General features: G+C 41.4%; 1 protein-coding gene across 1 annotated transcript in view; it reads right to left on the reverse strand.

Annotated features, from left to right (window-relative positions):
- Window positions 1-16,399, reverse strand: part of LOC135512905 (probable voltage-dependent R-type calcium channel subunit alpha-1E) — a 165,294-nt gene that overhangs the window by 35,045 nt on the left and 113,850 nt on the right. Inside the window, exons 8-16 of the mRNA XM_064935404.1 lie at window positions 10,114-10,217; window positions 9,714-9,829; window positions 9,526-9,579; window positions 4,600-4,689; window positions 4,019-4,228; window positions 3,692-3,804; window positions 2,877-2,989; window positions 2,439-2,570; window positions 1,879-1,948 (exon numbers count right to left, since the gene is read on the reverse strand). Of these exons, the coding sequence (XP_064791476.1) occupies window positions 1,879-1,948; window positions 2,439-2,570; window positions 2,877-2,989; window positions 3,692-3,804; window positions 4,019-4,228; window positions 4,600-4,689; window positions 9,526-9,579; window positions 9,714-9,829; window positions 10,114-10,217 (1,002 nt within the window). The remainder of the gene's footprint in view (window positions 1-1,878; window positions 1,949-2,438; window positions 2,571-2,876; window positions 2,990-3,691; window positions 3,805-4,018; window positions 4,229-4,599; window positions 4,690-9,525; window positions 9,580-9,713; window positions 9,830-10,113; window positions 10,218-16,399) is intronic.

Genomic DNA, 16,399 nt, shown 5'->3' on the forward strand with positions numbered 1-16,399 from the left:
CTGGTGCTCTCGTGCATACTTCAGTGTTGGAGCGGGAGATTAATAAAAAGCATTTAGCTTGTCTGGTAGGCTCGCGTCATTGGGCAGCTTGCGTCTGGGTTTCCCTTTGTAGTCCGTAATAGTTTTCAAGCCCTGCCACACCCGACGAGCATCAGAGCCGGTGTAGTTGGATTCAATATTAATCCTATATTGACGCTTTGCTTGTTTGATGGTTTGTCTGAGGGAATAGCGGCATTTCTTATTAGCGTCCAGATTAATCTCCCGCTCCTTGAAAACGGCAGCTCTAGCCTTTAGCTCGATGCGGATGTTACATGTAGTCCATGGCTTCTGGTTGGGAGTGTACGTATAGTCACTGTGGGGACGACGTCATCGATGCACTTATTGATGAAGCCGATGACTGAGGTGGTGTATTCCTCAATGCCATTGGATGAATCCCGGAGCATATGCTAGTCGGTGCTAGCAAAACAGTCCTGTAGTGTAGCATCCGCGACATCTGACCACTTCCGTATTGAGCGAGTCACTGGTACATCCTGCTTTAGGTTTTGCTTGTAAGCAGGAATCAGGAGGATAGAATTGTGGTCAGATTTGCCAAATGGAGGGCGGGGGAGAGCTTTGTATGCATCTCTGTGTGTGGAGTAAAGGTGGTCTATGATTTTTTTTCCCACTGGTTGCACATATGACATGCTGGTAAATTTGGTAAAACTGATTTAAGTTTGCCTGCATTAAAGTCCCCGGCCACAAGGAGCGCCGCTCTTCTTTGCTTATGGCCTTAAAGATTTGGCTAAGAGCGGTCTTAGTGCCAGCTTCGCTTTGTGGTGGTAAATAGACGGCTATGAATAATAGAGATGAGAACTCTCTTGGTAGATAGTGTGGTCGACAGCTTATCATAAGGTACTCTACCTCAGGCGAGCAATACCTTGAGACTTCTTTAATATTAGACATCACGCACCAGCCGTTACTGACAAAAAGACACACACCCCCACCCCTTGTCTTCCTCTCTTCTGCCGGTGCATGGAAAATCTCACCAGCTCTATATTGGCCGTTTCTTCTTTCAGCTACGTCTCGGTGAAACATAAGATGTTACAGTTACAATCATAATAGTAGGTCATCAATTTTACTTTCTAACGATTGCACGTTAGCAAGGAGAATGGAAAGCATTGGGTGTTTACTCGCTCGTCTCCGGCTTCTCAGAAGGATCCCCGATCTGCGTCCCCTTTTCCAGCGTCTTTTCTTGGCGCAAAAGGCGTGGATCTGGACCTATTCCAGTGAAAGCAGGATATCCTTCTCGAAGGACTCGTTACAGGAAAAAGTTTCTTCCAGTCCGGTGAGCAATCGCTTTTCTGATGTCCAGAAGTTATTTTCGGCCATAAGAGATGGTAGCAGCAACATTATGTACACAATAAGTGAAAAAAGAAATTACACAAAATACAAAAAAAAGAACAAAATTGCACAATTGTTTGGGAGAATGTAAAACGTCAGCTATGTTCTTCGGCGCCATCTTGTGCAAGTTTGGTAGAGTTGTGCAAGGTTGGTAGAATCTTATTAAAAATGATTCATAGCTGTAATGGCTGCCAAAGGTGCTTCCACCAAGTTTTAACTCTGGGGTGTGAAGACACACAATCAATACATGTACATTTTTTACATTTTAGGACAGCAAAATGTTAAGATTGTGCAAGGGGTGTGTAGAATTTCACTAGCGACTGGAAATACCACATACTGTATCACAGGATTCTCTCACAAGCTACAGAGTAGATCATCTGTAAAATCACGACAATCCAAATATTTATATGGACTCTAAGATTTCCACATGCAAAGCTTTGTTACATTAATCAAAAACACAAAACTTTACTCAATCAAAACAATTGAATTGAGCCAGACCTGAAAGACAGTCATGATGGCAGCAGGAAATGTGTCAAAGTTTGTAGGAGTGTAGTCTTCAAAGATGAACCTGCATAGAAGGATGAGGACAGAGAGGACATCGAGTTGAGCCAGGATTTTAAAATATTTTTTTCCCAGAGAGAGAAAACATATTCCTTTTCTCGGTAATAGAGGGGGGACTTTTTCCCCAAAGTCTGTTTTCTTTTCTGTACTCCAGTGACCAGGCAACATACGTCTCCGGCATGCACTGCATTCATTGAAGTGACAGTTTCACAGAAATTGTCCTTTATCCGTGGGAACATAGCGGCACAACAGCTAAGACTTGATGTGTTTCTTGGGAAAGACTGAGCCCTGTCAGGGTGTTTTTACATTGCCACAGGGGATGAAAATGTCCTCTGTAATATCAAATGTCACAAGGAGAAGGTCATGGTGACACAAATCAAACAATCAGTTGTACTACATCCACTTTGATTACATTGACTGCCAGTGTCCATTATAGTTTGTGATGAGATCTGACAGATGGGCAGTAGTAGTTCGTCCTTGTGTATATGGTACAGTACCTGCCGCCGAATAGCTGCATGCCCAGCAGAGCAAAGACCAGGATGAAGAGGAAGAGGAGGAAGATGAGGCTGATGATGGACTTCATAGAATTCATCAGGGATACCACCAGGTTCCTCAGCGACGCCCAGTACCTGTCAATCACAACCAACCGGGGGCGGGATTGGGTGCATTTGAATTCCGTCGTAATAAGAGACAAATTGCTTAATTAACAGTGTCTAAATGTTGCTATTGTGAGTGTTTTCAATTATTTTTAGCCAGCCTGGATATGAACATATGTATCTGCATATCCTATCCCTAGCAGGAGGCTACAAATATCACACTGACGTGACACCCAGCATCTTCATAATCTAGGACATTGATAGCTAGGTGCCAGTGCATTGCCTCATTGCATACTGCAGGAAGAATGTTAGAAACCAATGAGGAGGCCTTGGACTAACTTGGTGATCTTGAATATCCTCAGCAGACGGAGGGCGCGCAGCACACTGATGCCGAAGGACATGTCAGGCCTGAAGAACCCCCACATCACCTCAAAGATGCTGCCCACTATCACCTGTCAACAGAGCCATAAACAACATAGTCACCAGATGTACCAGCACACCAACAGCAGCCTTTAACATACAGTAAGTATACAGAGAGACAAAGATGAAGGATGTCCGTTCACAGCTGAGTGCAGTGGTGACAGAAACAGAACAGGGACATTTACTGCACTTCATTAACTAAGTTACACCCATCAGTGTCACTTTCATTAAGTCTTTAAAGGTGCAATTCGTTGTTGAAAAAATAACAAAGCAGACACCCCACGTCGGTTTTGGAAAGAATTCTGTGGGATGGGTCTGGAGAAATGTAGCCACTCATTCAAAGACAGAGTGACTGATGCAAGGACTGACCATCCAAGATGTCACAATTCTTGTTTTAAGCACATTTTGAAGATATGCAGTGTTTGTTTATATGTACAATGTTTACAAACGGAGTAAAAAAAGTGTATATATTCGGTTCTGATGGGGTACAACAGTTGAACTAAACTCATGTTGTATTTATATTCTTCAAGAATCAATGAGTATATATAATGAATTTATAAGTCTTAAAATGGAAGCAACAACTGTGGATTGCCCCTTTAAGTCACTGTCCAATATTTTAAGTAAAGCATTTCCTCTCACTCCCTCGTACTGGGGGCAATGCTATAATCTATAGTATGTTCCCGTCTTTCCATCTGGCATGGTGTCTCCATGTTGGTTAAAATAAAGGGACTCACGCCGCAGTCGAAGCGGTTGAAGGCGGAGTGGAAGTAGAGTCTGGGTCCCAGGCTGTACATCTTTAAACCCATCTCAGTGAGAAACAGACCCAGGAAGAGAAACTCTGCATAGTCTGAAATGCAGACAACAACAGCAACAACACTCATAAACACAGCAGAAAACAATCATCTCAAAGATTAATGTCACTTGACTTGACTTATTTTGGATGGAGATGATGGTATGTACCTGTGTGTGTGTGTGTGTGTGTGTGTGTGTGTGTGTGTGTGTGTGTGTGTGTGTGTGTGTGTGTGTGTGTGTGTGTGTGTGTGTGTGTGTGTGTGACTTACAGAGGAACACAGACAGCCAGTGGGGCTGGTTGTGATGGACGATGGCCACACAGAGTGTGTTGAGGGCCACCAGGCCCAGTACGGTCCAGTAGAAGGTGTGTGTCTTCACCATGCGGCGGATAGAGATACGCAGCAGACGCTCCTTTCGCTTGAAATAAGCCGTGGGTCCTCTCTTAGCACTCCTGATGCTGGCTCTGGTCATCGGGATGCCTGGAGGGGACAGCCCATTTAAGATCATTACTAAAATCCCCCTAGTAGTGCAATCACAAAAATACAGAATATTTTAGATCTCTCCTCTGTCAAATGTTTCACTTGCACAATAGATTTCTCCAACAGGAAAACAAAGAGCCAAAGGCCTTCTTGTCCATTTCGCTTCGCAACTGACTGTAACATGTAATGATGGCTGGAACTGATGAGCTGCCATTTCCAGTCTTATTCCCAATACGACAATGACAATCTCCTCTGTAATTACAGAGTCTAATACGGAGGGGGTGCCTGTTGCCTGATGGCAGATCATTCAACCATTTGGGATGTTAGCTACAACATACTGCTTTTTTCAGTGGTTTCACACACACACTCACCCACAGAAGAGATGTCACCGTACTGCTCCTCCTCTGGGCCCCGATGGACGGCATCCACCCCTCTCCTCTTGATGGTGGTCCTCTTCAGCACTGCAGCCAAAGGTTTCACATTGTCACCCCGCAGAAAGCCCACACAAAACACAACGTTTCTGACACTCCAAACATGTCATGAGACACACAAGATCATGAGGGCATTACTAACAAGAAGAGAATGGTGAAAATAATAAATGCATTTACATGCCACTGTGTTTGGTGCTTTGGGTATTGTAAAACAAGAGTACAAACATATACATTTAGTAGACATGTGCAACAGATTACAGCAACATGGTGTTATTAAAATATGCATCTATTGTTATTACTGTATGATGAACCCAACTTAACTTCAACTAATCGTTGTTGTTGTTGGTTCTATTATCTGGGCTATCACCCACACTCACATTAAGTTTGAGACAATATCATACCATAAGCATTCTAAAGAGCTGTATTGATGCACACATATTCTTTTATATGTGCCTGATGTGGAAATAACCATTAATTATCAGGGTAAGTTGAACTCTTCCTCCAGCCAACCCTCGTACACCCCCACCACCTTTTGGTTAGAATCTCATTTATTTATTAATATTTACCTAGACATTATCCCTTTAAATAAGCCAGTGAACCAATAGTGTTTGCACGAGGCACACACTGGCTGACACCCAGACATTTAATTTGAGTTGCTATGGCAACACTGGCGCACTCTCTCAAAGCTATTACATCTTCTGAATTTGTTTCCACTGGAACAACTGGAACCTTTTACGGCTACTTTTGGTTCGCTTGTACCAAATTAAATGTTTGTAGTTCAGAATGGCTCGTGGTTTATTTGTAAGTGTGGTTTGTGGAACAATAGCTGGCTTTATTTAAATGTTCATGTCAGACTGAGTTGTTGAAAAGGAACAAAAGGTGGCAAGTAAGTGTAGAATAGAAGTTGTTCCTCACCATGGTTACCGCCTGTATTCCATTCAGACAGCCTCTTGGGAGCTGTCAATCAACATTTAATAAAAACGATTTGTTTGTTTGTTTGTTGGGGGGAAAAAAAAAATCATGCTTCACTTGATAGAGGCATAGCTTTGTGCAAGGGTTTGTCTTGTAGGTTTAAAAGTCCATATTGATATTGAGGTAGCAGAGATTATTATTTTGGGGGTACCGCATGCATGGTCCTCAATAATCCTAACCAAAGTTATTTTTGAAGTGCACCACATCAGAAGCAACAACAATGGTATTTTAGGCATAGCTATTCTTGTGAAGATTTGCTTCTAAATATGTCTTTGGAATAGATATACAGTACCAGTCAAAGGTTTGGACACACCTAGTCATTCAATGGCTTTTATTTATTTGTACTATTTCCTACGTTGCAGAATAATAGTGAAGACATCAAAACGATGAAATAACACATATGGAATCATGTAGTAACCAAAAAATTGTTAAACAAATCAAAAGATGTTTTATATTTGAGATTCTTCAAAGTAGCTACCCTGTGTCTTGATGCAGCTTTACATAGTTTTGATGTCTTCAATATTATTATACAATGTATTTATAATCTTCAAGAATTGTACAAACTCTTGGCATTCTCTCAACCGGCTTCACCTGGAATGCTTTTCCAACAGTCGTGCTTTTCCAACAGTCGTGAAGGAGTTCCCACATAAGCTGAGCACTTGTTGGTTGCTTTTCCTTCACTCTGCGGTCCAACTAATCCCAAACCATCTCAACTGAGTTGAGGTTGGGTGATTGTGGAGGCCAGGTCATCTGATGCAGCACTCCATCACTCTCCTTCTCGGTAAAATAGCCCTTACACAGCCTGAAGGTGTGTTAGGTCATTGTCCTGTTGAAAAACAAATGATTGTCCCACTAAGTGCAAACCAGATGGGATGGTGTATCACTGAAGAATGATGTGGTAGCCATGCTGGTTAAGTGTGCCTTGAATTATAGACAAATCACAGACAGTGTCACCAGCAAATCACCCCCACACCATCATACCTCCTCCTCCATGCTTCACGTTGGGAACCACACATGGGGAGATCATCCGTTCATCAACTCTGCGTTTCACAAAGAACCAAAAATCGCAAAATTTGACTCATCAGACTAAAGGACAGATTTCCATCGGTCTAATGTCCATTGCTCATGTTTCTTGGCCCAAGCAATTATCTTCCTTTTATCGGTTTCCTTTAGTAGTGGTTTTCTTGCAGCAATTTGACCATGAAGGCCTGATTCACGCAGTCTCCTCTGAACAGTTGATGTTGAGATGTGTCTGTTCCTTGAACTCTGTGAAGCATTTATTTGGGCTGCAATTTCTGAGGCTGGTAACTCTAATGAACGTATCCTCTGCAGCAGATGTAACTCTGGGTCTTCCTTTCCTGTGGCGGTCCTCATGAGAGCCAGTTTCATCATAGCACTTGATGGTTTTTGTGACTGCACTTGAAGAAACTTTCAAAATTCTTGACATTTTCCAGATTGACTGACCTTTCTGTCTTAAAGTAATGATGGATTGTTGTTTATCTTTGCTTATTTAAGCTGTTCTTACCATAATATGGACTTGGTCTTTTACCAAATAGGGCTATCTTTGTCACAACAAAACTGATTGGCTCAAACGCATTAAGAAGGAAAGAAATTCCACAGATAAACTTTTAAGAAGGCACACCTGTTAATTGAAATGCATTCCAGGTGACTATCTCATGAAGCTGGTTGAGAGAATTGCACATATGGAATCAGCAAGGCAAATGGTGGCTACCAATACTTTTTTGGTTACTACATGATTCCATATGTGTTATTTCATAGTTTTGATGTCTTCACTATTATTCTACAATGTAGAAAATAGTAAAAATAAAGAGAAACCCTTGAATGAGTTGGTTAAGCCAAACTTTTGACTGGTACTGTATATCGTGAGTACACACAAGCCCAGATATATTACAAAAACATGATAGCACACATGTTTAAGAGTATTGCGAGACAAAACTGCTCAAAGTAGTTACACTGTCATGAGAAAGTGTTAGTAAATTACTTTCACAGAGTCAACCAAACAGATTGTACTGTAAGTGCCAACACTCAATGAGACATAATGTATACATATCAGGCCTCAGGAGAGACTGAAATTAACAGTGAGAATAAAAAACCCTACTTTTCCTCGCGAGCACTTACCTAAGTAAAATAATGTGTGGTTATCCACAGTGGGGCAAAAAAGTATTTAGTCAGCCACCAATTGTGCAATTTTCCCACTTAAAAAGATGAGAGAGGCCTGTAATTTTCATCATAGGTACACTTCAACTATGACAGACAAAATGAGAAAAAAAAAAATCCAGAAAATCACATCTACAAACAAGCAAGATTTCTGTCTCTCACAGACCTGTAACTTCTTCTTTAAGAGGCTCATCTGTCCTCCACTCGTTACCTGTATTAATGGCACCTGTTTGAACGTGTTATCAGTATAAAAGACACCTGTCCACAACCTCAAACAGTCACACACCAAACTCCACTATGGCCAAGACCAAAGAGCTTTCAAAGGACACCAGACCTGTACCAGGCTGGGAAGACTGAAACTGCAATAGGTAAGCAGCTTGGTTTGAAGAAATCAACTGTGGGAGCAATTATTAGGAAATGGAAGACATACAAGACCACTGATAATCTCCCTCGATCTGGGGCTCCACGCAAGATCTCACCCCGTGGGGTCAAAATCATCACAAGAACGGTGAGCAAAAATCCCAGAACAAAGCCTACCATCAGTAACACACGACGCCGCCAGGGACTCAAATCCTGCAGTGCCAGACGTGTCCCCCTGCTTAAGCCAGTACATGTCCAGGCCCGTCTGAAGTTTGCTAGAGAGCATTTGGATGATCCAGAAGAAGATTGGAAGAATGCCATATAGGAAACCAAAATATAACTTTTTGGTAAAAACTCAACTCGTCGTGTTTGGAGGATAAAGAATGCTGAGTTGCATCCAAAGAACACTATACCTACTGTGAAGCATGGGGGTGGAAACATCATGCTTTGGGGCTATTTTTCTGCAAAGGGACCAGGACGACTGATACGTGTAAAAGAAAAAATGAATGGGGCCATGTATCGTGAGATTTTGAGTGAACACCTCCTTCCATCAGCAAGGGCATTGAAGATGAAACGTGGCTGGGTCTTTCAGCATGACAATGATCCCAAACACACCGCCTGGGCAACAAAGGAGTGGCTTTGTAAGAAGCATTTCAAGGTCCTGGAGTGGCCTAACCAGTCTCCAGATCTCAACCCCATAGAAAATCTTTGGAGGGAGTTAAAAGTCCATGTTGCCCAGCAACAGCCCCAAAACATCACTGCTCTAGAGGAGATCTGCATGGAGGACTGGGACAAAATACCAGCAACAGTGTGTGAAAACCTTGTGAAGACTTACAGAAAACGTTTGACCTCTGTCATTGCCAACAAAGGGTATATAACAAAGTATTGAGATACATTTTAGTTATTGACCAAATACTTATTTTCCACCATAATTTGGAAATAAATTCATAAAAAATCCTACAATGTGATTTTCTGGAGAAAAAAATTCTCATTTTGTCTGTCATTGAAAATTACAGGCCTCTCTCATCTTTTTAAGTGGGAGAACTTGCACAATTGGTGGCTGACTACGTACTTTTTTGCCCCACTGTATGTATCATGCACAGCGCATAGGGTAATATGATATTATTAAATTACAAATAACAATTACAATTTTCTACAAATTATATGTTTCAGTCTCGGCCAATGTTTTAGTTATGCTTGCAGTGTGTGGTTGTCTTCGAGGACAGGCAGATGAGAATGGTAGACAGTCATGTGTACAAAACAGAATGCCAATAATCCAGTACAGACAGATAAACTGTAAACTAATGCAGGGGTCTAAAGACAATAAAACCACTGGGGCCATCTTTCCATTCTTACCATCAAGAGCAGAAGGTCCTAAATTCTTATTCTCCTCTGCAAGCATCACCTCTTCTGCAAAGCAGACCCAACAATGAAGTCTGATTCATACAGTATGAAAGTAAATATCAAGGACATTTCTGAGGTAACCTTTTAAAAGCATGAAATGTATTGGGTCTATAGTGTAATACAGACAGTGGTTTTAGTACCTGCTCTGTCGATCCAGGCTCGGTAGCCATTGAGTTCCCGCTCAATTTGCTGTTGCCTCCGGAGCTTCATGAATGCCCTGCGGTTTTCTACCCGCTCCCTCTCCTTGGCAAACTCCCTGCAAGCCAAACACAACAGCAGATAATGACTGTTCTGGGACCTGCTGTTCAGCGCTTATTCTTCTCTGCATCATTCAGACACCATGGGAGAGGTAGTGTGGAGGGGGGAGACTCTAACCTTGTCTCCTTCCCATGCAGTTAATTAGAGCATATTGTGCATTCACCTTTTGAAAAAAAAACATGAACTTGTACAGACGGTAACAGAGTGTATAACATACATGTCAGCCACCCCGGCACAATGTGGCGGTGCCGCAGTGCTGCTGTAATGTTAAGTTGGACTCACCCTGAGAGAACTCCCAAAACCAGGTTCAGCACGAAGAAGGAGCCGATGATTATCAGAGGGATGAAGTACATGCAGTTCCACGTGGGGCCTAAGGCATCGTTGGTCTGGAGAGATAAAAAACAAACAGCAGACAATAACCAGGAGCTATTGAATCCAGGAGAAAGCACTGTGTTGTTATACTACATACCAACACAAAAAAATGGAGCCCCACATTGTTGTTCTGCACCTGAGACCCATGATTATAAATCATGTTTTGACATCATCATCAATGCATGATTTGTGCAAAGTACAAGTTACAGTCCTGTCTCAAGACAGGATTGAGCCCAATATGGACATGCATGTCTCTGGCTCTGTTCCATCCTACAGTCAGAGTTTATTCATCCATTAGTGAGACGCCATGAGAGAGGAACCAATCCTCCTGAAGCGTTGAGGAAGTGCAGAGCTGCAGACGGAGCCGTAAACAGTCTGGGCTCCAGATACCTTCCACACACACAAAAATGTAGAATATCGGCACAAATACCACAAAGTCATGGTACCAATATTATATTTTTGTGTGAACCATGTTCAAATCATCTGTGACTTTGTTGATCTTCACAATCAAGTTTAGATATTTTTGGATGATTTAGACACGATGTGTGAAAAATGCTAACATCGGTGCTATAGGACCTGGTTGGGATTGGTGCCACAAATGCTTAAACATTAGCATTTGGAAACAGTCCCAGGGAAATAAGACCAAAGCATGGTATGGATTAGCTTGTCCATAGACTGCTTACAGGTTAAGGAAACCAATGTGTCATTTGGTAATTTGGATGAGCTATCCCTTAATTATCTAAAAGGTGGCGTTACCACGATCCCAAGCAATTGTTAACAAGTAAACATGGCTATGACTAGCTCCTGACTAAAGCCAGTGTAAAGCGTACTGGCTTGCGTTCCATTGACCTGCTGTGCACTGTCTGCATGCTGTTGCACCTTGGGTATCTGTGCTTTTACAGACAGCAGCATTCAGAGACAGAGAGTGGTAGTCTTTAACAAGCTATTAGGCTGTACCCCAAATCCTCAGTTTCACAGTTATACAGAGCTCTCAATAACTTAATGAGGGGGCCTATTTTGTTCTCTACCTCCATGTGACAATTCCCTTTGTCCACGATTCACAAACGGTTTTCACTGTATAAAATGGTTTTCACTGTATAAACGGTTTTCACTGTATAAAATGGTTTTCACTGTATAAACGGTTTTCACTGTATAAACGGTTTTCACTGAATGTGGACTTTGGGGAACATAATGGATATATATGAAACTGAAAACCAATTTGATCTGTGTTAAATAAAACAGAAGGATATAGTGTGCAGCAGGGAGGATGAGGCAGCAACTGCCTGCTGGTGTCTCAATCCTAGAGAGAACAGAAGTATTGATTAGCTCTGGGCCAACATGAGAGGGAAGGTTGGATCCTGTATGGCAGTAAGTGGATTCTGTATCAGAGAATGCAATGAAAACAATAAAGAGCAGCATCTGTACTCAACCTTGCAATGAAGTGGATGGATCGGTTTGTTTGTGAGTGACTTACTGACTGACTAAGAGTCGGTGTAAGTGTACATATGAAGAGTTTCACTCCAAAACACTATATACTGTTTCCACTTTCAGAAATGTTGGTAAATTAGTTTTTATTGTTTAAAGAAATTATGAAAGATATTGGTGTGTTTTTTCACTATCTTATCAAGCCATGGGGTTGTTCAATGACAGACACACATTTGTTTAATTTAAAATCTATCACATGATGGTTTCATTTCGGAGAGGCAAATAATCATGTTTTTTTGCACTTCACTCTTCGACAAATAAGTAATACTGCTAGCTTTTACACAGTAGGTTTTACACAGTCAAATGTAACAATTAGCTAAACATTTTATAAAGAAATGTACAATATTATTATTACTTTAAATAATTCAATACAGTAATATGAGCTCTGTATGTAAAAAAATAAAGAAAAGTTTGGCATGGGCCCTCAAATCCTAAAAAGGTTCTACAGCTGTACCACTGAGAGCATATTGACTGGCTGCATCACTGCTTGTATGACAATAGCACCGCCCTCGATTGCATGGCGCTGCAGAGGGTTGTGCGGACAGCCCAGTACATCACTGGAGCCGAGCTCCCTGCCATCCAGGACCTCTATATCAGGCACTATGAAAAGAAGGCCCAGGAAAATTGTCAAAGACTCCAACCACCCAAGCCATAGACTATTTTCTCTGCTGCCGCACAGCAAGAGGTACTGGTGCATCAAGTCCAACATCAACGGGCTCTTGAACAGCTTTCATCCCCGAGAAATACGACTGATAAATAGCTAACACTATAGCTACATGGACTATCTGAGTGTACCTTGTATATTTATTGACCTTTTATTTCAATATTTGCACATGACCCTACACACACACACACACACACACACACACACACACACACACACACACACACACACACACACACACACACACACACACACACACACACACACTCCATCATTTGCTCACTCACACATAATATGCAGATACAATTATATTGACTCTACACAGCCGTACACCCACTCACATACAACCTGCTGCTACTCTGTTAATCTTATATCCTGTTGCCAAGTCCTCTTACCCCTATACTGTACATATCCACCTCCATCACTCCAGTATTCCTGCACATGTAAATATGTTATTGGAACTGACTTTGTAAATATTTTATGTATATAGTATGCTTACTTACGTAATTACTTTATTGTGTATTTTATATTTCCTATTCTTACTTTGCATGTGTTTTTTCTAGTAATACATTGTTATTGATTATTGCATTGTTGGGTTTTGAGTTCGCAAGAAAGGCATTTCACTGTACTTGAAAACATTTACATTTGACATTTTTGTCATTCTGCAGATGCTCATCCAGGGCGACTTAATGTAAGTACATTCATCTTAAGATAGCTAGGTGAGACAACCACATATCAGAGTCAAATATTTTGGATAAGAACATTTCATTCCAGTTAAACAATGGATATATAGTGTTTTGCAGAAAAACACATTTTCATACATAAATCTCTAATTACAAATCGAAGAAAGCAGTAATATTTTACACACACATGAAGGAACCCATAAGCAATCATTACTGATGAAAAAAACGAAATCTGAAAAATTGGTGGATGTAGCGTTTTGGAAATAAACTCTTCATGTGCATGTGTGTTTGACTGAGTCTGTGTGTGTACGTACATGCAGTGTTTGCATTCCTGTAGAAAGGAATATAAAACAGTAAACTGTATTCGAGACTATCTTGTCTGCTAGCCCTTTTAACCACCAGAGCAGACTCTCATTCTCTACCCTCCACTGTCTCTCTTCAATCCTTAATAAATTACATTCACCATAATGTCAGTCAACATAATATAATCACAGCAGAAAATCATCTGCTTCCATCAATTTAAATAAAGAGCCGTGAAAGCATTGAGCAGAAGGTATGGCCTGGCATCTATGCTCTGTGGGTAGGCCTATCATACACTGCTACACTGGTAGTCAAGCAGTGAGCAGAAAGTATGGCCTGGCATCTATGCTCTGTGGGTAGGCCTATCATACACTGCTACACTGGTAGTCAAGCAGTGAGCAGAAAGTATGGCCTGGCATCTATGCTCTGTGGGTAGGCCTATCATACACTGCTACACTGGTAGTCAAGCAGTGAGCAGAAAGTATGGCCTGGCATCTATGCTCTGTGGGTAGGCCTATCATACACTGCTCCACTGGTAGTCAAGCAGTGAGCAGAAAGTATGGCCTGGCATCTATGCTCTGTGGGTAGGCCTATCATACACTGCTCCACTGGTAGTCAAGCAGTGAGCAGAAAGTATGGCCTGGCATCTATGCTCTGTGGGTAGGCCTATCATACACTGCTCCACTGGTAGTCAAGCAGTGAGCAGAAAGTATGGCCTGGCATCTATGCTCTGTGGGTAGGCCTATCATACACTGCTACACTGGTAGTCAAGCAGTGGAAATGACATCTTTAATCAAAATCAATTCAATGTATTTTCCACTACCTTACGGAAGATGTGTTAGGATAATCTTTCCGTGAATCTCAATCCCAGGGTATCTATGATCTAAACTGTATGATTTACCTGGTGAGGACAGTGGTTTTCAGAGGTTGTGGAGCATATGGCAAGCATGTTATCCAGAGTAAAGCCACAGGCATTTTCATTTTCAAATTAGCATTTTGATAAATTGCTGAAATGAGATAAAATATTATGTTCTTGTGTCCAGGCCCTTTTCACTATATTGACTCATTTTGTCAACACAAAAAGGCAAGAGGGCTTCAACAGTCTTCAATTGGCAACTCATTGATTCTTGCTCTGAAACCAGTGCCATCACCATGATGTCATAAGGTGAATTCACCAATTTGTAAGTCGCTCTGGATAAGAGCGTCTGCCAAATGACTTAAATGTAAATGTAAATGTCTCGAAAATAAAATAATTAGATACAAGCTGACAAAATGCTATTGCTATCATGTTCAAAATGTTACACTTGTGGTAGATGCTATCCAACACAGTAGAAGTTTGTCATTTCTGAATAAAGATATTCATCAGCATACATAGGCACATGCTGATGTTACTAATATCCCTAGGCATGCCATGAATGAAGTTGTATTGCATTGTATTGCATCACCATCATTAACAAACAACAGAGGGTTCAATAGGCTGCTACTCCACTGTGATATTAGCATGAGAGCGAAATGAATGGGGAAAGAGGAAGAGGCATTAAAGTTGGAATCCTTAATGGTGAAACAGCCACGTTCGTTTGTGATATTATATCAACAATGAAGTTACTGCAAACAACAAACACAGTTTTTTCCCTTCGGAGATAACCCTGCACGTGTGACAGAAGAGCACAATATGTACTGAACATTTTTCTTTTACCATGTCGCACCACCAGTGATGACCAGTCATTCAGGGGGGTTTTGAGCCCCACCTGTTTAGCTAAAAACATAATCATATAATTTCCCCCCTGATTTGGCCTGTTTTGAATGTTATTTTGGCATCAATATGTGTCACATATCAGTTTGCAAACAATGAAAAAAAATAAAATAATTAAGAATAAAAATTATAATAATTAAATAAATCATTAAGTTAATAAGGCTGAATGCAAACATGGTCTCTTTTTTGCTTTCTTGAATAAGGCAGCTCCAAAATGCAGGTGGTTCAGCCTAGCTCTGTGCTTTCTGTGGTGGTGGGGCAGCCAGCGGAGAATATGGAGCGTAGAGGTTTGTGATATTCTCTTGTTGCACCGTGATTGGCTCAGTGTTCTGTTGCTCATGGGGACACTACGTCACCACAACATCTATGAAGTGCATCTTAGAAGAGCCCATCTAAGGCGGCTCAAGGTCACTGGCCACAGATAAAATTACGTTAAATCACGTTATATCTACAGTAGCTTTGATTGGACTTTCAAAATCTTAGCTATCAAGCTAGCAGTCATCATAATGAATCAAGTCGACAATCTACTGGAAAATCATTTAAATCCTTGTCATATGAAGAGAAGTAATGAAGAGAAATTATAGATAAAACGTATTGGTGCTCATCGGCCATTGGATATAAACATTACACAACAAGTTTGAAATCGCAAATTCAACAATGAATGGTTTGGAAGACATCAGATTGCATTGCAAAGCAATCACTAGCCTGCTATTCAGTGGAGTGGGTGTGTGGTCCCAAGTCTAGGTTTAAGGGTCCAAGCTTAAAAGGATAAACATTCAACATTGGCCATGCTGTCAATCCAGCATGACCTCTGCTGCGCTCAAAACAACTGGAAACTCGGAACTGCGAAATCTGAATTCTGAGTTAAAGACAACTGGGAACTCCGAAAAAAAGAGCTCTGACAGTCATCCAACTCGGAATTGCAAGTAGGGAACTCAGGCCTCTTTCTAGAGCTCTGACCTGAATATCACTGACGTCATCATGATTCGACCTTGTTTTTTTCAGAGTTTATAGAGAATGGCAGACTTTGATGACAAAATTAGCCTACGAAGGACTGCAGCACCACCTTCCAGTTCAGGTGAGCATAGCACAAGGCAAAGGGGAAAACCTAGTCAGTTGTCCAACTGAATGTATTCAACTGAAATGTGTCCTCTGAACCTCAGAGAGGTGCGGGGGGCTACCTTAATCAACATCCACATCTTTGGCGCCCAGAAAACAGGGGGTTCTTCGGCGCACCCTGCCTTGCTCAGTGGCAAGACAACAGATTTTTACATTGTCAGCTCGGGGATTCAATCCAGCAACCTTTTGGTT

The sequence above is a fragment of the Oncorhynchus masou genome, chromosome 24 (assembly GCF_036934945.1).
Source record: "Oncorhynchus masou masou isolate Uvic2021 chromosome 24, UVic_Omas_1.1, whole genome shotgun sequence".
Lineage (NCBI taxonomy): Eukaryota > Metazoa > Chordata > Actinopteri > Salmoniformes > Salmonidae > Oncorhynchus > Oncorhynchus masou.